The sequence below is a fragment of the Syngnathoides biaculeatus genome, chromosome 9, assembly GCF_019802595.1.
Source record: "Syngnathoides biaculeatus isolate LvHL_M chromosome 9, ASM1980259v1, whole genome shotgun sequence".
Classification (NCBI taxonomy): Eukaryota; Metazoa; Chordata; class Actinopteri; order Syngnathiformes; family Syngnathidae; genus Syngnathoides; species Syngnathoides biaculeatus.
This window is the reverse complement of record NC_084648.1, coordinates 24446513-24472250: the sequence shown is the minus strand read 5'-3', so window position 1 is coordinate 24472250 and position 25738 is coordinate 24446513. Positions and strand designations below refer to the sequence as shown.

Below are 25738 nucleotides of genomic sequence, written 5' to 3'. Positions count from 1 at the left end.
CACCGGCTGGAGTGCCATTTCTGGTCCTTACCGACCATAAGAACTTGGAGTACCTGAGGACCGACAAGAGATTGAATGCTCGCCAAGCCAGGTGGGAACTCTTTTTCACTCGGTTCCGGTTCACTCAGTCCTTCCATCCAGGCTCAAAGAATGGCAAACCAGACGCACTATCTCGGATCCATGAAGGGGAGCGAACGGAGCCCGTGAGTGTTCCTATACTTTCGGAGGCCTGCTTCATGTCCGGGTTCACCTGGGAGATCGAGACACGGGTAAAGGAGGCTCTCAGGGACTCTCCGGTCCCAGCAGATTGCCCTTCCGGCCGTCTCTTCGTGGTACCCTTGCTACGACGAGACGTCATCAATTGGGCGCAAACGAACAAGACCGTCTGTCACCCCGGCATGGTGAAGACCCGCTCAGTCGTTGAACAACGGTTGTGGTGGTCAAACCTGGGAAGGGACGTGAGGAAATATGTCAACGCGTGCCCGATCTGTATGGCCAATAAGACCTCTCGCCTGCGACCTATGGGTGAGCTACGGCCGCTAACAATTCCCTCTCGCCCCTGGTCACATATTTCTCTCGACTTCGTTACAGGTCTACCCTGCTCCCAGGGAAACACAGTGGTACTCTCAGTCATCGATCGGTTTTCTAACCAGCTACCAAGATTCCGTCCGCCAAGCAGATTGCGCAACTACTGCTCGACAAAGTCATCCGCTATCATGGCCCGCCAGCGGATGTAGTATCAGACAGAGGACCGCAATTCGTATCTCGATTCCGGAAGGAGTTCTGCATCCTCATCGGGGCAAAAGTAAGCCTCACATCAGGCCATCACCCGGATTCCAATGGCCAAACAGAAACAATAAATCAGGATCTGGAGACCGGTCTACGCTGTCTGGCATCACATGATCACACCACTTGGAGCCAGCACCTCGGATGGGTGGAATATGCCCGCAACTCTCTGCCTTCCACTTCCACAGGTATAGCTCCGTTCCACATCGTTCATGTTTACCCTCCCTCTCTGTTTCCATCTGTGGCGCCCACTCCATGGTGCCATCCGCATTGGCAGTGGTGAGACGCTGCAAGCGGACCTGGAAACTAGCCCGATAAACGCTACTACGCATGGGGGGATCCTACAAATACGCGGCAGACCTCAAGAGAAGAAGGGCATCAGCGTTCAAAGTGGGACAACGTGTGTGGCTGTCCACAAAGGATTGTCCGCTGTGGACAGAGTCACACTAGCTAGCTCCCAGGTTTGTGGGTCCCTTTCCTATCACCAAGATCGTTAACCCTGTCGTTGTTTCCTTAAAGCTTCCCAGATCGATGAGCGTTCATCCCACGTTCCATGTAAGGTGGCTTCGACCAACTCGTCCATCACCATTAGTCCCCCCAGTCAATCCCCCTCCGCCCCCCGCATGATCAATGAAGGTCCGTTGTACTCGGTACACCAGGTACTATCAACCCGTCGTAGAGGGAGGGTGGTTCAATACCTGGTGGATTGGGAAGGGTATGGCCCAGAAGAACGTTCCTGGATCCCGTCATGTTTTATTGTGGACCCTAGCCTTGTCAGAAACTTCCACGCATCCCATCCTGAGGCTTCTGGGCCGTTTGGTGGAGGGGGTACTGTCATTGTCTTGCCGGTCCTAGCCCTGGCTGTGCAGGTCCCCTGCACACCTGCACCTCATCAGTGATAATTAACCCCAGTATATATAGGACCCAAGGGACTGTCTGGCTTTGCCAGATTATTGCCATCCATGCTTCGTTCCCGCGCTTCCTCGTTCCTGATCCTGAACCCCTGTGTATCGACCTCCGCCTGTCCTCCGACCAACCCCGTAAGCTTGACGCTCTTAATACTCCTGCTAACGACCTTGGAATTAATAAAATTCTTCCTTTAACTGTCCCCCTGTATACCGAGTCGTGCATTTGGGTCCACCCTAGCGTTCTGGTTATGACAGTTTGTTGCTAACGACTCTAAATCAGTCTGGCACTGATTACAATTGCTCACTAGTCACTAGTAGACAACAACAGTGGTCTAGCCAACGACCTGGACAGCTTTTACTCCAGATTTGAAAAGACTCTTTCACTCCACAAACCCACCAAGTCGCATCACTGTCCAATTCAACAGCTCCAACTCCACCATTTACCATCCATGAATAGGACGTGAGGCAGATCTTCAAACAACAAAAAGATCAACCAGGTGGAGGATTAAGACCTTCTGTCCCCATCCTGCCTCAAAGTCTGCGCAGATCAACTTGCACCTGTCTTCACAAAGGTCTTCAACAAGTCTCTAGAACTTTGTGAAGTACCAACCTGCTTCAAACGTCCACCATCACACCATTCCCCCGAAAAACCAGCAGTCTCAGTCCTTAATGACTACAGGCCTGTTGTCTTGACAAATGTAGTCATGAAGTCATTTGAACACTTTATGCTGGACCACCTCAAGTGCGTCACAGGTCCCCAGGTGGAACCATGGCAGTTTGCCTATGAAGCTAACATGTCTGTGGATGATGCCGTCAACATGGGTCTGTGGAGTGAAATGAGTGTTAATTTTGTTTCTTTTTTTAATGAAGCTTAAAGGGCTACTGTCATGAAATGGATGATTTTTTAGTATGTTATTCATGAAGAAACGGCAGCCAATCTGGGCCCATGCGTTTTTTCACCACAAAACATGATTTTAACGTATAGAGGTTTTTGTAACTCCCGCCATGAAAATCCTCTCAAGGGATTTGTTTTCGAGAAGACACAGGAAGTGATGTAAAGGACAGAGGCGCCCCCAAGTGGACTTGTTTCCATTTGTTTTATCTCTGGAAAGGTAGCTCGTTGTTCCTTCATGTTAGCCAAAATGCCGGCTCATTGCATTGCTTGAAATTGCTTGAACACTCGGGAGAATGGATTTACCCTTCATGCGTTTGCGAGAGACCCGGTTCGTCGTGAAAAATGGATTACACGGGTGCAGAGGACGAGAGCTTTCTGGGTTCCAAATAACAGGTAGGTGTGTATAAAGCTACTAAAAAAATAATAGTTTGGGGCGGACCACGTAATGGGTCTCTCTTAACGTAACAAAAGATCCACGTATGAAATATGTCGATGTGCGCGTCGGACGGCATCGGGGTGCTGCGTCACTTTGCCAGCGAGGGATGCGCTTCGGGCTCGCGGTGTTTTCATTGTCGAATCTCCGGGTGACGTCCCGGACGGAGGATGCAGCCAATATGGGGACCACTTGGATATCGTAGAATGACAATTCTGCAACTTTTATTATTATTATTATATTTACAATTTATTTTTTCATATAGACATTGGAGTGAATAATGTTCTATGTATTTTTCATTAAAATATCTATTTTAGAATGTTTATAGGATGACACTTGGGCTTTAAGTATTGCAAAGTACCTTTTTCTTGATCTGTATTATTTTCTGTTATGCCAAAGAAATGGAAAGGAATGTTGTTTCTCTTTGATCAGCAAATCGGATGTTGATTGGTGTGACTGAGTTGATGATTGATTGGTGCTGTCTCAGTCCTGGATTGAGGGTGTTCTCCCCTCACCGCACATTGCGTTCTGAGGAGGAAGACACCGCGTTGTGAATTCATTTCTCTTCACTTTGTTCCCTCCGCAAGTAAAAACTGTCATTAAGATCTTGAACTATAGACAAATGATGTTGTATATTGTTCACGATCTGCCAAGCTTTAATTTTTGTAGCGCAAGCATTATTTTAAGCATTATATTGATGTCAGGTGATAGTCATTCTAGAGTGGCATTACGTGCGACCGCACAGCCCTACATTTTGTCTAGCGTACATGTACAGACCTTATGTGTCACTTGTCATTGTGTTCCATGCTGTTGTGATAACTTTGTGAATGTGTTTTGTATTTTTGAGCTAAAATGAAGAACGTTGACTGATGCCTTGTTTATTGCAGTTGCAAAAGTGAAATGCACTTTATTTGAAATGCAAATACTGCATGTGAAATTAAAACTTTAAAAATATTGTACGTTTCATATGTGATGATGTTGGTACAAAATGTGTTCTTGTTTTGCTTTAAACTAAACAAATCGGACATTGTGTCCTGAAGAGGAAAACACCGCATTGTGAATTCCTTTCTCTTCACTTTGCTCCTTCCGCAGAGAGATCTACTTCTGCACTTCATCCTGGAACAGTCACTCACATTTGACGAGCGCGAACGAGCTCGCGCGCCTCTGTGCTCGCAAATCTGCACAGCCGAGCACGAAAAATCGCCCGCGTACAATTTGTTACTAGTAGAAAAAATAGATATTGAAAGACGTTGCTTATTGTGTGTAGTCCTAACATTAATTTATGTTTTTATTTAATAAACGTTGTGAACTAAACAAGACTACTCCAAAACAATCAGTATTCACCTGGAAACAGGAAATGCAAGTTAACCGTACTGGGCATGTATGGAAGTTAGGCCGAAAGCGCATGTTCAGAGCTGCTTCATGTACTGCGAGTGCATTTACGTTGAAAGTCATTAACATAATGACCCAAGTCAAAGGAAATTCAGTTACACCAGGGGTGCTCATTGCGTCGATCCGTGAGGCAGTCTGCAGATTAAGGACCGCAGTCCCGTTTTTGTGCTAATTCTTCATTTAATAATAATTGAAAAAAAAAAAACATTTCAGTGACACGTTTTCTCATATTTTTGAGCTTGTAGCCTGAAAGCTTCTGTTGGCCCCTGAGTGTCCATGTCCATTTTCCAAGCCGCTTATTCTCACAAAAGTTGCTCAAGTGCTGAAGCCTATCAGTTAACATTGGGCAAAAGGCACACTACACCCTGAATTGATTACCAGTCCGTTGCACAGCACATATTGATAAGATCACTGAGTGGGTCTCAATCCCACGCTGCCTGTACCAAAGTCAGACGTGTGTACCACTAGTAGCAAGGGTCACAGATGGTGATGGTGACCCTGGCTCCTAGTGTGGATGGAATAGGCTAGTGAAAAAAGGGAAAGGAAATTAGTTTTTTCTTTTTTTCTTTTTCGAGAAATAACCAGCCAGCAACATACAATATTGAAAAAAAGAAATGTCACTTTTGGACTGGTGAACTTAGTTCAAAATTTTGAAGTATAAACAAGTTCATTTTTTGAATGATGAAATAAACTTTGAAAGAGTTTCCATAGAAAATGAACTTTCCCAACACTGATCCTACATTATTTTACTTCGCAATATATTGTATGTGGTGAATGACTTGTTAGGTCATCTGCTTCACAGTTCTCCCAAACCGGTTTCAAAGCCAACCTCATCTTTATATATTTGTATTTCCTCCCTGTGCCGAAGTGGGTTTTTTTCTGAATACTTTTTTATCCCCACACCTCCAAAACATACATCGAAACTTAATTGAAAATTCAACTGCCCATAGTTGTGAATGTGAGTGTGAATTGTTTTCTTTTTTCTTTTCACCCAGTGACTGTCTGGTGACCAGTTCAGGGTGTAGCCTCCCTCTTGTCAAGTCATCTTGCATAGGCTATAGCACCCTTGTGAGGACTAGCAGTATGGAATATGAATAAATGAGTGAATACCACGTATATTACAGGTTTAAGAAAAAAAAAAAGAATGTTTTTTCCAATGTCGTCTGTCAAGCACGAGGTCACCTGGAAGTCGCTATATTTATCCCATCCATAAATCCTGAAAATACTGCACATTCACGTTGAGACGGCGAATGAGTGTGACAGGTGCAGGTCCACTGTGAGAGAGATAATCTAAAAAGAAAAATCCAGAAATCACAATGAATGATTTTTTTAAACGATTTATTTGTGTGATACAGCTGCAAATAAGTATTTGAACACATGAGAAAACCAATGTTTACATTTGGTACAGTAGCCTTTGTTTGCAATTACAGAGTTCAGACGTTTCCTGTAGTTGTTAATCAAGTTTACATACACTTCAGGAGGGATTTTAGCCCATTCCTCCACACAGAATTTCTCTAGATCAGACAGGTTTCTGGGCTGTCGCTGAGAAACACGGAGTTTCAGCTCCTTCCAAAGATTTTCTATTGGTTTTAGGTCTGGAGACTGACTAGGCCACGCCAGAACCTTGATATGCTTCTTACGGAGCCACTCCTTGGCTCCTTTCCTGGGTGTGTGCTTCGGGTCATTGTCATGTTGAAAGACCCAGCCACGACCCATCTTCAATGCTATGACTGAGGGAAAGAGGTTGTTCCTCAAAATCGCACAATTGACATGTGTTGGTTTAAGCAGGGGAACCTTCCGTGTCATGCATGAATTCAAACCATGACATCTTAGTGTATTATCAGTCGTCACCTTGGAAACGGTGGCCCCAGCTCTTTTCAGGTAATTTACCAAGTCCTGTCGTGTAGTCCTGGGCTGATTCCTCATCTTTCTAAGGGGATATCTTGCATGGGGCTCCACTCTGATTGAGATTTACCATCATGTTTAGCTTCTTTCATTTTCTAATGATTGCTCCAACAGTGGTCCTTTTTTCACCAAGCTGCTTGGCAATTTCTCTGTAGCCCTTTCCAGCTGTGTGAAGTTGAACAATTTTGTCTCTGGTGTCTTTGGACAGCGCTTTGGTCTTGGCTATGTTACAAGTTTGAGTCTTTCTGATTGTATGGGATGGAGAGATGTCTTTATGCAGCTAACGACCTCACACAGGCGAATCTGAGTCAGGATACATGGAGTGGAAGTGGACTTTTAAAGACGGACTAATAGCTCTTTGAGGGATTTCTATCAGAATTCTAGCTGATAGACAGGTGTTCAAATACTTATTTGCAGCTGTATCACACAAATAAATCAAAAAAATCATACATTGTAATTTCTGGATTTTTCTTTTTACATTATCTCTCTCATAGTGCACATGCACCTAAGATGAAAATTTCAGACCCCTCCATGGTTTCTAAGTGGAAGAACTTGCAATATAGCAGGGTGTTCAAAAACTTATTTTCTTCACTGTATTATTTGTGTACGTAATGTAAGTACCATGTTGCCATGATACTAAAAACAATAATTTTCCGATTTCATTACATCACAACCCCCCTGCACCAAAAAAAAAAAAAAAAAAACGTTTTCTGCTGATTAAAGTGGGGTTATGTTCCGGAAGAAAAAAAATATGAGTGAAATGAATTGTGAATTTGATTAATGTGCGGTGGTTGAGTAGGCAACCACTTTATTTTATTTTTTGCTATATATTTTATAGTTTTAGTGTTGTGTTTTACTTCATCCCTTGTGCAATGTCCTTGCGGGAACCATAGGTTTGCTGGATCCTTTCCTAACTTTTATTTTTTTAACCACAGTCACCCGTAAACTCACCTTATAGAGTATAAAACATTTCCGTTCTTAAAAATCCGCAGCAACTTGTTGTCTGTTGTAACCTCGTGGAAGTGTGCACCCTTCTCATTGGCGAAGAACAGATCTGGCTTCCAAATGGAGTCTAACATAGAGGGATCCAAGTCCAAAGAGTCATCTGGATATTCTGCATAGGCAAGCCTGGGATCATTCCACTGCTGACGAAGAAAGATATTCACACGATAGTCCTAAAGGCACAAGAAAAAACATTGGTTCATTGTGGAGATTGATCTTATGGCATCTGAACTGGATTTCTTTCAATGAAATATGGACATTGTGTGAAACATAAATAAAAACAGAATCCAATGATTTACAAATTATCTCCACTCCAAAGACAAGACATACTGAATAATGTTGAAACTGATATCCACCAATTTTCTACACCACTTATCCTCAATAGGGTCACGACTATTCTGGAGCCTTTCCCAGCTAATTTTTGGCGAGAGGATGGGTACACTTTGAACTGGTCACCAACCAATCATAGGGCACAGATAAACAACCAGCTGCACTCACATTCACACCTTTGCACACTTTAACTCTTTTTAATTAACCTAGCATGCAAATCAAAGCAATCAAACCAAAAGCCTTATTGTCATTATATGAACCAACCAACAACACAAATCAATAAACATAAACATAATAATGAATCAATAAAATAAATGAACATCTTAAGTGAGGTAAAGTAACTCAGATATAAACTTACAAAAAATAATCTTATTTCCCATGTCCAGGCATTGGTAAGAATATAACCTATTTGTACTCCACTGTTGATCAGAGAACGCACAAACAAACAAACAAACTGTAGTTGCATAATTTTAGATTTATTGGTCTTAAGCTCAAGGTGTTGTTTTGGGTAAAAGCTGTCTTCTTGTCCATGTTTTGTGGGACCTGTAATGCCTGCCAGAGGGCAGCAGGTTAAAAAGGTGGTGACCAGGATGGGAAGAGTCCTTAATGTTAGTAGCTTTGCTGTGATAGCGAGAGCAGAGAGCAGCCATTGACCTTCTGGGCATTGTTGATCGCTCTTAGCAGAGCTTTCCTGTCTGCTGTTGTACATCCAACATGCCACACTGTGACGCAGTTTGTGATGATGCTCTCCACAGCAGTTCTGTAGAAAGCCAGCAGCATCTTAACTTTCAGATTGTTCTTCCTGAACACTCTCAGGAAGAGGAGTCGCTGCTGGGCCTTTTTCACCGCCACCATGGTATTTACAGTCCAGGTGAATTTATCTGTGATGTAGACTCCCAGAAATCTGAAGGAGTCGACCCTCTCCACACACATTGATGAAAAGCAGGACCGGGTCCATGCCTGATGAAATTCATGACTCAGCAGTGGAGAAGGCGGGGAAGCTGGCTCACAATATTAGGGATGAGGGATTTGTGGACATAACACAGCAATATATCTGTGCCTTAATTTATTCCCACTCGGAACGACTGACTGACAATGACTTTCTTGACTTGACAAAGTCTGCAAATGAGGATATAGATGATGGCAAAGACAAGGAGGAACCTGAAAACCATGGCCTTACCCTGGAGAACCTGCAAACACTGTCGAACATGATAAGGGAAGTGCAAAACTTTGCACTGGAAATAGACGACAACATGAGCTGTCGAGTTTGTGTTGAGGGGATTATGTCTTTGTACAGAGGAATTTTGGAGCAGAAGAAAAAACAAAGACAACAACTCCCCATCACAATGTTCTTCTCTAAAATAAAGCCCTCTGTTGGACCATCTGCACCTCCAGCAAAAAAATGACCTGACATGTAAATAAAGAAAGCTAGTTGTAAAACTGTTGTATGCATGCAAATTAAAAATCTTGTACTGTTGATATTTTAAACATTCGGGTAACCACACACACACACACACACACACACACACACACACACACACACACCTGTACATGTTTTTGCTACTTTGTGTGGACTATGACTCTCTGAGTTCATTGTGAGGACCACCACTTCCACTATAGCTGGAATGATGCAACTCACATAGCCATCACTAGAGGGGTTTAGAGAGCCAGAATATCACTTTAGATTGCAAAACACTCCAACTAAAAACCCAACTAAAAGCCAATCTTATTTTTATGTAGTTTTGTGGACTTGGGCCCCTTGTTGCTAGGCAGATTTGATGACACACACACGTTTGATTTTAAAATTTCGCTCTCAATATTATTCAAACAAAAGACACTGTATTGCTCATATTTTGGAGACTTATTTCAGAAACATATAGTGCAGCTAAATTAAATACCATGTGTTTTAATTCACCGTTGTAAGTTTCCCCTATTTTAAAATGAAAGTGAGATTTAAGACTTGATAGCAGAATACCTTTTTTAATACAACTGTAGTATTTAGTATCCATTGTTGTTTAAAAAAAATATATATGTCTACTTTCCCCTTTTTTGTGACATAATTGAATTGTGAATTTTATTTTGAATATCCCTCCAATCATGATTGCAGAGAATTGGTTCTGCATCTACAGTGCCGTGAAAAACTATGCAACTAGCCTATGCAAAAAATTTGCCCCCTCAAGATTTCAGGTTTTTTTTTTTGGGGGGGGGGAAATAAATCTCAAACACAAAGGTTTAAAATCATGAAACCAATTTTAATATAACTCAGAGACAACCCAAAGAAATACAAAATGCATTTGTCAAATGACATCTTAATTTATTATAACTCTATGCTCCTAGCTGTCACAATACTGCTCCATTTGCTTCATAACTACAAGGCTTTGAATGAAATTTCTTTCTGGGAAAAAATATGTGATCCGGACCTGAAACAGAAATCAGAAATGAAGAAATGTACTGGCATCCACACTGAAAATTGTTTTGTATTAGATAAACAGTAAAAGTATGACAATTCTGCTGTGCTATATACATAGCAAAAACAATCTTATAAAGTGAATTTATCCTAATTCTAGTGAAAATATTTTACTCCACTTGCTTTTAATCATTTTGCCATTTTACATCTAAGTTTTCTGAAAAGAAAGATCTTAGTCTTTCTCTTCTGTTTTATGTAGAGAAGTTAAACCTTTCTAAAAATAATTACAGTAACTATTTTTCCAACAAGAAATAATGAGAAACAATTCATTGAGTAAGATTTTGTGTCTTTTCAGTGACTTGAACTCATGGTTTTTGACACAAATTATTTTCAGGGAGGTTCTAAAGAGACATGGTAACAGAATTATAGACACACTACCGCGATATCCTCTTGACAGTAGTACAGAACTGCCAACCTCAAAGTTCAATACAAATCACAAAATCACTGGAAAAAAAACATCTAAATGTCCAGATTTTTTAAATCATGGCAAGCTGTATTAGAACAAAAATAAGTCTGAATACTCTTCAATTGCACAAAACTATTACAGTAAACCCTCTCTACTTTGCGCATCACCTATAGCGGATTCAGTGCATCGCGAATATCTGAGCCCCCCCCCCCCCCAAAAAAAGAAAAAAAATAGCCGGATCGCTGCGTACCAATGCGCCATGACATGGACCAATGAAGCCAAAAATAAATACATGAAACAGCTTGCATACATTAGTTCAGTACTGTAGCGGGAAGCCGTCTTGATAGGGTATAATGCGGCATCCCCATTGAAACAACAAGGACCTATGAATCAAATAAATAAATAAACCCATTTACCCCTACTTGGCGGTTTTTTACTTTCACGGGTGGTTCTCTAACCACGAAAAACGAGGGATTACTGAACTGTAAAATCAGTCGTTCAGTTAAGCCTTTATCCTTTTAGGCTTCCTTTTTAAATTACTTTTTTAAAGCCTCGTTTCCCATGTTAATATCGGGAAAATATAACCCAAGTGGATGATAAAATGCTCTTGGTCCAAATTCTGTACTTGAAATTTATACTTCTATTGCAGAGACTGTGATATCTACTAAAGATGACATCTTGGAATAATCCCACCTTTTGCATGATTCCTTACGCACATAAGAATTGTTGACCGCATATCATTGGTATTTTCCCAGATATTGTTGTCAAAGATTCTAAAAGAGTAGCTTTTAGGGGGAGGTCTTACAAATTCAGGCATCTATAGATTAAGTTGAATTTACTGTGCAGCCCCAAACATCACATTTTATGCATTATTATTTTCAGCCAAATCCATCCAGGAGTTCCTGAGATACAGTATATCATCACTAGTGAAATTTTGCAATTATGTTACAAAATGTCTGTTAACATGGCAACCAACCTGATGTTTTCAAGTTTTCATTTTTTTATAGAACATTATGGGTTCATATATAATGTAAAAAATTCAATGTTACCTTTATTATGTCCCGGTTGAAATGTACCTGCTACTCTGGTCTCGTCTTCTTTTCCTTCATCTGTAGAGTAGAGTAATATAAAAAGGACGAATTTCAAACTGCTGAGAATAAGGCAAAGATATAATTCTCAAAATCTCTCTTTACGTTTATTGACACACCAACTTCTTTATTTTCTGACACTGATTTATTTTTTGTGATGCATCTAAGGACACGTTTAATTAACAATTGAAAAATTGTTGAAAAAAATTTAAAAAAATTCGCACATTTAGCGTGTTTTACGTCCTCATAATGAAAGTGGGGGAAAAAATAGAAAGGTTTGCTGACGTTAGCAACAGTTTCATTCTGCCTGAAAATCCCACGGACAATTAAAAACTAACAATAGTATGATGAAATATCAAATATGTCTTACCTCGATTAGATCTAAATTGTTTTCATTCGTTTTTCTTCCAGGTCGCCACATAAATAGCTTTTCACAAGCCTCGTAGGTTCTGCAGCAAGCTTGATTGTGTTTTAGACGATGCATTCACTTCCACCAAGGAAATTCAGAGCACCGCAAACCTCATGTTGAAAGGAAATTTAGATAATTCGACGGTTGAGATTCAAAAATATTACCTCAGGCAAAACAAACATAGATAGTTGACACCAACATCACCAACTTGAACAATCGTTCATTTTAGTATAAATAAACATGGTGACTTACATGTCAATCCATGTAATTAAAAGCAACGTCTCATGCAGGTGCATTTCCCTCCCCCACAAGTGTCTACCAAGTTCCAAAAGCAGTCACAGCAACTCTCCCCTCCCCTACTTTGGTTTGATGACTGCACAGAAACTAACCAACAGGTTGCATGTAACAGAAATATAGTTTGAGCAATGTACTGAACCTCACAGTTTAGTGTAACCCTCATGTGATAAAAAAAAAATAAAAGTAACTCTTTAAGTAGTCATATGAATTCCCGAGAATTTTAGTTCAACATTTGAAATCACTCTGCATCATTTAATTAAAAGCAGGATTGTTAACTGTATGGGATGCATCCACTGTGGTATGACTGATGGTCGTGCTTAGTACCTTTTATTTTATTTTATTTTTTTTTTATTTCCAACATTCTATACTCCTCGAGTCTGAGCTGAAAAGGGGAAAATATTGTTTGGTCAATCTGCTGCTTCCACCTCATCATAAATTATTGCCCCCACTCCTCACCCCCACCGCACAGTATAATTTTGTATTCCATACCATTTAAATAAATAAAACCTTATTGTTTTGCATCAATGTTAAGCTTAAAATACATTAAAGTGAACACTGTTTATGTATATAAAGTATGTCACAGATCTCAAGCTGATCTATTCTACCTACAAAGGTAAAACTAAGATATTTAGGTTGCTGCTAAGTAGTTTTATTTTAAGTATGAGTATTTATGCTACAGGTGGAGCAGCTGTAATGCGCTGGCCTCACAGTTCTGAGGACCGTGGTTCAGATCCTGGCGTCGCCCTGTGTGGAGTCTGCATGTTCTCTCCGTGCCTGCGTGGCTTTTCTCTGGGTGTTACAGTTTCCTCACACATCCCAAAAACATGCATTAGCCAGAGATTGTTGCGTGTCTCAATGTTTCCTGGGATTGGCTGGAAACCAATTCAGCGTGTACTCTGCCTCCTGCCCAATGGCAGGTGGGATAGGCTCCAGCACTCCCGTGACCCTTGTGAGGATAATTGGTGAGGAAAATGGATGGATGGATGGATGGATATTGCTACATAGCATTAGCGGTTCAGCCACCAGACAACCTAAGCAGCAATTATTCAATTAATCTATAATGATTTTAAATATTGACCGTGAGTAGTTATTTCCATTTTCAGTCTGCATCAATTAGTTTGCAATGGTCTTGAGAGAGCCATTTTCTCTTACATATGAAATGTGTCTTGACTTACACCTTGGCAATGAGACCTTTTTGTAGGCCATCATTTAAGACTGAACCAACTAATATTCATTTGCACTGACAAGGGGCTGCATTGCTGTTTGATTATTGGTGGATTTTAGGTGTTGTATTGGGTTTACATGCTTTTTTTCACCTCCTTTTCTTTATGTGTTCAATACCTTTTGCCTGCGCCATTTCACATTATCATACACAACTTCTTTTCTGGTCTTATTCTACTTTCTTTGTATGTATGGATTACTTGGGTTTTTCCAAACGGGTAAAAAAAAAATCTCAGGTCAATAGCACCCTTAGTAGTATATTTTGTGAAGAAAATGGTCAGTTTAAATATTTCTTTCAGATGTCTTTCTCTAAACCCTCGTTTATCTACCTTTTCTTAAAAGACATCGACGGACGGCCGATGAATGTACTGCTTGATCGATGGCTCGATATCTCGGATGGTTTTGCACAACGCTCTGGGGCACGCGTCTTGCCTTGTCATCTCGTGATTAGGATGTCCGGCGAGGTAGCACTGAAGCGCATATTCTTTCTTGAGCATCACATTGTGCTCGCATACCGGAAGGAGTTTCAGCTATGTTTCGGGTTTTGACTCGGGGTGTAGGTGATAGATGGAAGCCATTTTGTGGCAGCCTGTGGTGGCTCGAAGGACAGTGTTATGAGCTGCTTGGAGGGAGTCCCAGGGAGTTGGCTTCAGGTTGGGAGTCCACACAGGCGCTGCGTGGTTCAGGATCCATCTTCCGATGGCCTTATCCATCGTCAGGATGGTCTGCTTAGTCTGGCCCCACTTGGTGCCGGCAAAGCGTATTGAGTTTGGAGCGCATGATTTTTGTGTGTTCATGTAAAAGTCAACGAGGGATCGAAGGTGACGCCAAGGATTTTTGGATTACGGATATTAGGAATCCGATTGCCTCCGATTTGGATGTTCAGTCTCATTGACTGTTCGACGTTCCAGGTGATGAACAGCTTTTGAAGCCATACTGGTGACTGGCAGTTGTCAGCGACTTGCTCAGGGTGGGGAGGATTAGAAGCTCAAGCGTTTTGGCCAGCGGAGACAACAGACTGATTGGTTGATAGAACTTGCCGTCACCGATAGGTGTCCCTGGTTTGGGAAGCGGCATGACAGCCGTGTTTTCATATGGTTGAAATGTCCAGGGTGGCCAATGCAATTTTGGAGATGTCGGTGAGGTATTGGATAGCCTTCGGTCCAAGGTGGTTCATTATCACCGGGCATATGCCATCAGGCCCCAGTGTCTTGGAGTTTTTGGACGCTTTGATGGCCGCTCGGACTTGCGGCGTTGTGAAGAGAGGATGGTTTTCGCATGGCATTCCATGGAGGGAGTGCAATGTAGATCGAATGGAACGGTTGGAAGGTGGATGTTCAACAAATTGTCGATTGAAACGTTGACATGCGTCTCGTCGTTTTTTGATTGGACCCAGTTAAATTCAATGGAAGCGTTGTCTGGCCGTTTGGTTGGATTGCTCTAGGCTCTGATGGTAGGCCGGAACTTTTTAGGCCTCTGGAGGCTGGATTTTTCAATTTGTTCAATCCACTGATTTTGCCGGTGCTCGGACACCAGACGGTTAATCTGGCATTTGATGTTGGGAAGTCGAGAATCGGATGGGTCCGCTTGCCGGATAGTGTCATGTTCATCGGCAAGAAAGGCTGTTGAGCTAGGGTAGTTTAGGCGGACCTTTGGTCTTCGGCTGGAAGGAACGTATCGTTTGGCCGCTCAATTCACCATGGTACGGAAATGTTTTTCACTGGAAAAACATTGGTAGGGGCATCTTCCAGGTTGGCTTTGATGAAAGCCATAAAATCATCCCATTTCGCCTTTTTTAAAGTTGAGGTAGGTACGTTTTTCCGACACGACGAATTCCTCTGATTTTTCCAGCGTGATCATTATAGGGAGATGATCAGACGCTACCGAAGTCTTGACTGACCACAAGCAGTTGGCTAAGAGGTCAGAGCTAGCGAGACTAATGTCAAGGGAGCTAACGGAGTGTGCCGTGAGTCGAGTGGCGGAGTCGTTGAGAATTCCAAACGTTGATGAGTCAATTTCATCAGTAAGGTCATCTCCACGACGGTCACTGGGGAGGTGGGGGTCGCACGCCGGGGAGTGACCGTTCAGGTCGCCAAGGACCAGGTTGTGGTTGCCGGCTAGTAGTTGGACGATTGATGCAGAGTAGCCAGCCGGACAGGAAGATGCCGACGGGACGTAATAGTTGAAAATGGCTACTTTGAACAACCCGGAGGGCCAAACATTGTTGATCGACAACGGGGAAGTTTGTGGCAGGTGGCTGGACGACACGATAGTTCACGCTATGATGGATGATAAATGCCAGGCCCCCTCCAGCATCCTGGTTGTGGTTGTTTCGTGGAATGCTATAGTCGCTGATCTTGTGTAGATTTGACCGCTGAGTTCGCTTGGTTTCTTGGACAGCGACGAAGAGGATCTCGTTCCGCAACATATAGTCTCTATTTCTGTACCTTGGACGCTAGTTCGTTGCAGTTTAACTGCAGGATGCGGAACGCGGAGGGAACTTGTCGAGGCTTAGTTTGGCAGTTTGCGTCTGGTGGTGGACGAGTGGCGCAACATGGGGCTACGTAGCGGTCAGTCCAGTCCCGACTTGAGCTTAATTTCGAGCATCGAGTGAGGTGGCACCAACCGTTCCACTTGATCTAGCAAATAGACGTCATGTTTTGATGGATCGGTTTTGAGCAGACACAGCAGAGGCAGGACAGGCCCGGGGGTTAACCTCAATGGCGGCTCCTATTAGCAGGATGCGGAACAGCTTGGCCGGCGTGGGCCATTCCGGAGGCCAAAAAAATGGTTGCCCATTTGTACTTGAGGGTTCGAGACTTTTGGTGACTTCAGGGGTGGATTGGCGTGGTGTAGGCACATAGATCCATCACGAATGAGCACCATAAACCAATACATCAAGTCTCCTGGAGACACCCCACCTCCTAGCACTATCACCAACTTGATTGTGTTCTTAGACGTTCCGGGCTCCCATGAATTGAGCTCACCCGTGTGGTGTTATAGTTTCGAGAGAATAACAACTACATTACCTGGCATGGTCAGTAGCTGGATATATAGTATATAAAAGATACGGAAGTTGCCTGGTTAATGGTACATGGTTGACAACTTGTGAGTGAAGATTGAATCCTTGAAATACGTCTGGTCTATTTGTTGTACAAGATAGCAAGACAACACAACACGCAGCTACCAAAGCGCTGACTGCAATACGGACCACTTGTTACTGTGCAGCAAGGTGAACTACAGACCAGAAGAACCTGTCACTCAAAGAGAGATGTCTGACCACACATCAACACCAGGAACACGCAAAACCCATCAAAGGCAGCAGAGTTTGCCACAGCTCAAGAAAAGTGTCTACCAGGCTGGCAGAGCAACAAAGGCCAGGAAAGATGGGAATACTTGACATTGTGTACACCTCACCAATGTTGGCATTTGGAAAGCAAACCAAAAACTCAACACACTGGTTTAAAACTTAAACTGTGGATATAAGACCTGCAGTTGAAGCTAAGAAGCCTGGGACTGCCTTATGTCTGAAACTGTCATGGTGCTGCTGGTCCAGCCTTGGTTGTGCGGGTCCCTGCGCGGTCGCGCTGACCAGGAGGCACACACTTGCGCCTCACACTGGCTGATTGGCCCCGGTGTATATAGGACCCTGGGGACGACTGGTCCTTCGCCAGATCGTTGCAACCCATGCCCCGTTCCTGCACTCCCGTATCTCTGATCGTGAACCTGTGTGTACCGACCTCCGCCTGTTCTCCGACCGACCCCGTAAGCCTGACTCCTTTGACACTTCCGCCTTTGATCGATCTCCCGTATACCGACTCCTGTCTGCCCGCGGACCTGCTCTCTACGCCCGATATCCTGACTACCGGTGCTACACCTGCCTGTCTGCCAGATCCCCGACCTTGGAGCAAAAAACGTTTTTCCCGAATTACCTGTGTCTCCCGAGTCCTGCATCTGGGTCCTCCCTCCGTATCGATGGGTTGTGACAGAAACTGTCTATAAATTTAGCCACAGCAAACAGAACCTGCTGACCCGATGGGAAGCCCGCAGAAAAGTCTCGCAGGTTGGCCGGAGGTGTGCCAATGTCAATTGCCTCCAGCTCTGCTCGAATGTCCAGACTCTAGCTGACACTGCCAACATCAAAGAGATGTATGACAGTGTCAAGCAGCCATTTTTACCAATACAAATGAAAACAGCATCTCTAAAATCCTCTTCCAGTAACATCCTCAAATACTGACCAAAAGAAATGGAACATTGGGTTGAGAATTATTCCCACCTCTACACTAGGGAGGCCATTGTTTCAGAAGATGCCCTCAATGCTATTGATCGTCTGCCTATGCTAGAGGAGTTGGACAGCGAACCAATCCTCGAAGAACTCCAAGACAACATGAACTCCCTCACCACTGGTAAAGCCCCAGGGAACGACACTATCCTAGCCAAGGTCCTTATGTGCTACAAAATGCCCTGGCTGAAGAGCTGCACCATCTCCTCTGCCTGTGCTTGGAGGGTGGGGGAAGTACCACAAGACATGAGGGATGCCAGCATCATCACCTAAGACAAAAACAAAGATGACATGTATGACTGTAACAACTACCGTGGCAGCTCCCTCTTGACCATTGTTGGGAAGCTGTTTGTTACAGTTGCTCTGAAGAGTCTCAAGGTACTTGCAGAGAAAATCTACCCCGAATCTCAGTATGGTTTGTGTCCCAACAGATTCATCATCGATGTGGTCTTCTCCCTCAGACAGCTGCAGGAGAAATGCGAATAACAAACACTGGCACTCTTTGTACCTTCATAAACCTGATGAAGGCCTTACATCAGCAGGGATGGTATCTTCAAGAAAAATATGGTCCCCACCTGGGCTGCTATTAATCATTAAATTCTTCCACAATTACATGAATGAATGACTATAGTCGTCTTCAATAGCTCAATCTCGGAGTTTTAAGATCAAGAGCGGTGTGAAACAGGGCTGTGTCCTTGTTCCAACACTGTTCAGAATATTTTTTGGGTGTCCTGTTGAAGCACGCCTTTGGATAAGCCACTGAGGGCATCTATATTTGAACTAGATCAGACAGCAAACTCTATAACCTCTCGGCTCAAGGCCAAATCCAAGGTCCAGCAGAAATGTCTCCGTGATCATCTTTTTATGGACGACGCAGCAATCACGACCCACAAAGCGGAAGAGCTTCAAATGCTCATGGACTGCCTCAGCTACACACACGAGGCTTTTAGGTTGACAATCAGCCGTAAGAAAACGCAAGTCATGGAGCAGGATATAGGCTCTCCACCCGAAATTAGACTCTCTTAACAAAGCAATGCTGTTCACGACTTTGAATATCTAGGTCCTACCATCTCTGACTCTCTCTCTAGACCCAGGGATAGAGAGATGCATCTGCAAAGCTGTTACTACAATGGCTAGACTCAACAAGAGAACTTGGAGAAACACCAAGTTGACAGAGCACACTCAAGTCCAAGCCTGTGTAGTGAGCACTCTCCTATATGGAAGTGAGGCAGACAATGACAACCAAACTGGAGCACAAGCTTAGCGCCTTCCACATGTCCTGTCTCCAAAGACATCCTGCGCATCACCTGCCAAGACAAGGTGACAAACCCCAGTGTACTGGATGGAGCCATGGTTCACAGCATGTACAATCTGGCTAAGCAGAAGCGCATGGAGGACAGAGGAATTCTAAAGGACTTCAATAGCGAGCTGGCACAAGAACCCGCCCCTCAGCCAGACCCAAACTCTGCTTCAAGGATGTCTACAAGAGAGACCTGAAACCCCTTGAAATTAATTTAGACACCTGGGAGGCCACTGCCATTGACCTTTTAGACTTAGGAAGGTCACACACAATCAAAATTCAGAACACTAACCAAGCATAATGTGTTGATGAACATTCTCACATTTCAACCCACTTTCGAAATACGTAAATGAGATATTGGAAATTAAGTCTCAAAATGGGGCCTTACGGGGGTGACCTTTCACACGTAGGAAGGTCATACATCTTTGGAATTTGGAACCCTCACTGCGCGTAACATGTGGATGCACAGCATCAAATTTCAGTCCCTTGCTCAATGCGTTCATGAGCTATTGGAAATTACCCATCAAAATTGGGCCCACTTGAGATGACCTTTTATACTTGGGAACGTCACAGGCATTTGAAATCCAAACCCCTTGCCACGCATGATATGTCGATGCACAGTCTCAGATTACAACTCTCTGAATGTGTTCATGCGATTTTGGTAATTAAGTGTAAAAATGGGGGCTAGTGGCTAGTTAGTGGCGATCTTTCAGAAGGTCTCAGACATTCAAAGCTTGCCACACTCCCATCCCTGTTGTTTCAATGGAAAGTCTCCAATTTCAACCCTCAAACTCAATGTCTTTGTGAGGTATGAGAAGTTAAGCATGAAAATGTGGCCTGGTGCTTATTGGGGGTCCCTTTCAAACTCAAGAAGATTGCATGAGTTTGAAAAATGCCACACTTGCTGTGCATGGTGTGTGGATGTGAAGTCTGAAATTCCAGCCATCTTGCTCAATCCGTTCATGAGCAACTGGGAATTCCATGTCAAAATACGGCATAGTGTCAGTGACCTTTCATACTCGGCAAGGTCACACGCGTTCGCAATTCGGAACATTAATTGTGCATGATGTGTCGATGCACAATCTCCATTTTCAGGCCTCTCGCTCAATGCATTCATAAGATATTGAGAATTACGATTAAAAAGCAGGCCTAGTGACGTTGACCTTCATACTTAGACAGGTCACACGCATTCGCAATTCGAAACATTAATTGTGGATGATGTGTCAATACACAATCTCCATTTTCAGGCCTCTCGCTCAATGCGTTCATGAGGTATTGAGAATTACGCTTAAAAAAGGCCTTAGTGCCGGTGACCTTTCATAGTGGTGACCTTTCACACTTGACAAGGTCACACGCATTTGCAATTCGGAACACTCATTGCGCATGATATGTCGATGCACAATCTCAATTTTCTGGCCTCTCACTCGATGCGTTCATGAGATATTGAGAATTACGCTTAAAAAATAGGCCTAGTGATGTTGACCTTCATACTTTGCAAAGTCACACGCATTTGCAATTCGGAACACTCATCGTGCTTGATTTGTCGATGCACAATCTCAATTTTATGGCCTCTATCTCAATACGTTCATGAGATATTGAGAATTATGCTTAAAAAACAGGCCTAGTGACGCTGACCTTTTTACTGAGGAAGGTCACGCGTGCTTGCAATTCGGAACACTCAATGCGCATAATGTGTCGATGCACAATCTCCATTTTCAGGCCTCTACCTCAATACTTTCATGAGATATTGACAATTACGCTTAAAAATAGGCCTAGTGATGTTGACCTTCATACTTGGCAAGTTCACACGCATTTGCAATACGGAACACTCATCGTGCATAATGTGTCGATGCACAATCTCAATTTTATGGCCTCTATCTCAATACGTTCGTGAGATATTGAGAATTATGCTTAAAAAACACGCCTAGTGACGTTGACCTTCATACTTAGACAGGTCACACGCTTTCGCAATTCGGAACATTAATTGTTGATGATGTGTAGATGCACAATCTCCATTTTCAGACCTCTATCTCAATACATTCATGAGCTCTTGATAATTCCGCTAAAAAAAAAGGCCTTAGTGCCGGTGACCTTTCATGGCGGTGACCTTTCATACTTGGCAAAGTCACACGCGTTTGCAATCCGGAACACTCAATGCGCATGATGTGTCGATGCACAATCTCAATTTTCTGGCCTCTATCTCAATACGTTCATGAGATATTGAGAATTACGCTTAAAAAATAGGCCTAGTGATGTTGACCTTCATACTTGGCAAGTTCACACGCATTTGCAATACGGAACACTCATCGTGCATAATGTGTCGATGCACAATCTCAATTTTCTGGCCTCTATCTCAATACGTTCATGAGATATTGAGAATTATGCTTAAAAAACAGGCCAAGTGACATTGACCTTCATACTTAGGCAGGTCACACGCTTTCGCAATTCGGAACATTAATTTTTGACGATGTGTCGATGCACAATCTCCATTTTCAGACCTCTATCTCAATACATTCATGAGCTCTTGATAATTCCGCTAAAAAAAAAAGGCCTTAGGGCCGGTGACCTTTCATGGCGGTGACCTTTTATACTTGGCAAAGTCACGCGGGTTCGCAATCCAGAACACTCAATGCGCATGATGTGTCGATGCACAATCTCAATTTTCTGGCCTCTAGCTCAATGCGTACATAAGATATTGAGAATTACGCTTAAAAAATGGATACAGATAGCTACCCAAAAAAAAAAAAATCACAATATGTCACAATTAATACTGTGTAAAAAATAAAAGTGCAAATGAGAAAAGTGGAGAAGTGTCAACACCTTTGTCCTCTCTCATCAGAGGTCCTGTTACAAGCAAGTTCATACAGAAGTATTACTGAACCACCTTTTTTTTCTTATACTTTAAAAGCCTTTACGTCATAGTGCATCTCCCTTTTATTCCAGGCTAACTCAAAGGTGTCTTACTTTAAATAGGAGCTACAGCATCCATGACATTTTACATTTCCTTGTTTGTGATACAGCTGTGGTCTGCATAAATTTACCGCTGGGCCTCTTATTTTAGTATGTTCAACTTAGACACACAGGGTGGCTGAATATTTGAGAGAATCTGAAATTTAAATTAAAGAACACAAAGAATTATATCATAATAATTTTAATTTAAAAAAACACAAAGAACACAAATGGCTAAGTCTTTAATGTCAACAGATAAATTGGAACATTCTTAGAGATTACTAGGTCTAATATGTGACTTTAAAAGAGGGTTGTGGTTTTTCTATCTATCTATCTATCTATCTATCTATCTATCTATCTATCTATCTATCTATCTATCTATCTATCTATATTGTATTTAATGACTCACATTTGCAATATTATTATATAGTATATAGTAATATTATATTAAGTAATAAATCAGTAATATGACTAATTTATATATTACTTGACAAATGCTTTATTTAAAGCTTTTATTCAGTTCAAATGTGCTTTGTGCAGCCTCAATTCTATGGGGCTTTGAGATCACATGACTGAAACAGCCAATCAGAAAATTCCCTTGCCTTGACCAATCAGAAAATTGGATTGAATTTTCACCTGTAGTACCCACAAGTGCCACAGGGGACATGTGTGTACTCATAGGTTCTGAGGTTTCTAGCTCCCTGAGGACATTCTTTGAAACTTTTACAGAACATTTATTAGGACTAATGGAGCTAATTTAAGCATTATCTTTGTGAGGACCATCCAAAATGTCCTCACAAAGCGGAATGTCCTCACAAAAAAGGTGTTTTGCCGAGGGTTGGTCCACACAAGGATAGCAATACAAGTGCACACACGCGCACACACAAATATTGGCAGCGGTTCCAGCAGAAGTCTCTGAGTGATAAATGGTAAGTATACAGTAATATAATGTAGTAAGTGTTTAAGAATTTATATTTATATTATACATTTATAAGACTGTATACACTGTACTGTGCTGTATCTTACAGGGGAAGGCAATGCGCCACCCCCGGCGCAACGACAAGGATCTATGAAGCAAAAAAAAAAAAAAAGCTCTTTATCCCGACTTCTTCTGCTTCTCTGATGCCTGTAGAAACAATTGAGGACTTCAGGAGGCATCCTTCACCACAGCTGCTCCTCACACTGTCCAACTTTCTTGTGTCAACCATCGAGACCTTCAGGTTCTTGGGAATTTCTGTCTCACAGGACCTGATGTGGGAGACGAACATCCACTCAATCTTCAAAAAAGCCTGGCAAAGGATATACTTCTTACAGCTTCTGAGGAAGCACAGCCTGTCACAACATCTGTTCAGACAGTTCTACACGGCGGTCATTGAATCAATATTGTGTACCTCCACCATAGTCTGGTTTGGGGCCTCCACTAAAAAAGGACAAACTCCGACTGCAACAGACAATCAAAATCACTGAATGGATTTTCGGCACAACCCTATCCACCCTTGAAGACTTCCACACCACTCAAAATAGGACCACAGTGGGCAGGATCCTTTCGGAACACCCAGATCCTGGCCACCAGCTTTTCCAGCTCCTTCCGTCGTGGACAACCGATCAATACAAATCAAAACAAGCAAGCATTCATAGATTTTTGTCCCTCTTGCAATTAAGTCATTAAATTCTTGATCAACAAACCTACTATCTTCTGCTTTGCGCCATTGATGCGACACACCCTCACATCCTGCTGGTCCAATCAGTATGAATAATATATACTGTAGACTATCACACGATTCATCACTTTAAACTGTACTCTTTGCACAGTTGTCATTGCACTGATCTGTAACAGTGAACTGCAAATGGGTAAAGGCACTTTGTATAAGCTGAACATAATGTGGGGCATTGGCGCACTCTTAACTGCTGAAAATGAAGAAGATTCGGCATCTTGTGACTCTTATAAGGAATAGTTACTATTAATTGAATGTTTATTGTTCTTCGTTCTTATTTTTTTTTTTGTTCTTGTTTTTATTGCTCAACATGAATGTTGTACCAGGGCAGCACTGAGTGCCAGAGACAAATACCTTATGTGTTGTTAAATACTTGACCATTGGCTATTGACTACTGATTCTGATAGGTTGGCCCTCGGGTTGACCTTGTCCGCAGCCCTAAAGGCAGCATTCAAGGCCTTCACAAGCCTATGGACTTCTCCCGTCAACCATGGTTTTTGATTGGCCCTGGTGGAGATTGTTCTGGAGACCATAACATCATCCACATATTTCCTCATGCAGGCAGTGACGGTCTCTGTGTACTGTACTCCTGGAGGTCTGTGATGTTGTTGTGGCTGGGTACCTGTTTGAACATGCTCCAATCTGTGGTGGCAAAATAGTCCTTGAGTGCCTCTGATGACTCCTCTGGCCACACAGTCTTCTTAGCTGGCTATGTCACCTAAACCAGTGGTCTTTATGCAGACATGAGCATGACAGTAATATGAGCTGAGGCTCCCATTTGGCAGAGGTGGAGACTTTGTATTCTCCTTTTTTTGTTGTGTAAACATTGTCCCGGATGTTGTCTCCTCTTGTGGGAAATTTACATGTCCATGAAGTTGTGGAAACACGGTCTTGTGCTTGGTTAAAATCCCCAGTATGAATGGGGAAGGCATCAGGGTGCGATGTCTGCTGCGCACTGATGAGCCAGTGGAGTTTGTACAGTGCCTTGGCCCTGTTGTCGGTTGAGCTAAAAGGGATGTAAATGGCTGCCAGCAGAACAGCAGTAAGTTCCTTAGATGATCCTCCTTGACGATCATCAACTCTAGCAGCAGTGCGAAATGTTGACAAACCACTGCAGTGTTGCACCACCAGGTATCCCCCACCTGGTGTCCCCTGCCACGAGTCTTCCCTCCCTTGACGAGCGCTCTGTCTGTCCGGTAGCATGTTAGCCTGTCTAGCTGATTGCCATGGTCTAGACGCTATTGCTGAGCCATGTTTCCATGAAAGCAAAGAGACCGCACTCACTTACACTTTCTGTTGATGTGTAGGGTAAACGCATATGGTCAATTTTTTTCTCAGCTCGTGTTCATTGACTGCTGCAGACAAGCTGCTTATCTTGTTCGGACACCTTCGTGCTTGCCCCTCTTCTGCTTCTTCTTCTTTTGTTCCACCCATGGCGCTTCAATAGTGGGCTAGGTGCAGTAGTGAGGTTTGGGGATTGTGCTGGCCTCTGGATCAGTCTCCAGTCGCGTCGCACTTGCACAACCACTCCAAAAATAATGCTCTGCGAGTGTCGATCAGAAACACTTTAGGATAGGTATGGAATGGGGAATGAGTGTGCAAGAGAGACAGAGACACACTCAGTTCCTGTATGAAAAAACACTAAAGACACCGTTGTGTCCGGAGAGAGAGGAACCACATGTGCTGCTGCATGTGCACGCACCGCCATCTTGTACTTAATTTTAATATAAGGGAACAACAAGGAATTGACCACCTCCTGCAACTATTTAAAAATAATGCTTGTTTGTTGCATGATGAACTGTTCCAAGAATTCTAAATAATAGGTGGAAACGTTCTCATCTTAAAACCAGCAACAATAAAAAGAGAATACCAACACTACAGCGCATCCTTGAACTGAGCAAATAGCAAAGCTTCTCCCCTGAAAGTAAGTTAGTAAAGTATGTAAAAGAAATA

The 25738-nt window shown here is 42.8% G+C and overlaps 1 protein-coding gene and 1 long non-coding RNA gene across 14 annotated transcripts in view; one reads left to right on the top strand and one right to left on the bottom strand.

Annotated features, from left to right (window-relative positions):
• glra3 (glycine receptor, alpha 3) overlaps positions 1-25738 on the bottom strand; it is a 135627-nt gene that overhangs the window by 51850 nt on the left and 58039 nt on the right. For 11 of the 13 annotated variants that reach the window (XM_061830002.1, XM_061830006.1, XM_061829997.1 and 8 more), the window contains one exon: positions 7271-7494. In XM_061830002.1, coding sequence (XP_061685986.1) covers positions 7271-7494 — 224 coding nt within the window. Of the gene's footprint in view, positions 1-7270; positions 7495-11982; positions 12132-12185; positions 12410-25738 lie in introns of those variants that run through there. The other 2 variants (XM_061830007.1, XM_061830008.1) reach the window with 2 other exon arrangements.
• Positions 1742-25738, top strand: part of LOC133506161 (uncharacterized) — a 41113-nt gene continuing 17116 nt past the window's right edge. Inside the window, exon 1 of the long non-coding RNA XR_009796414.1 lies at positions 1742-1826. This is a non-coding gene — a long non-coding RNA (uncharacterized LOC133506161). The remainder of the gene's footprint in view (positions 1827-25738) is intronic.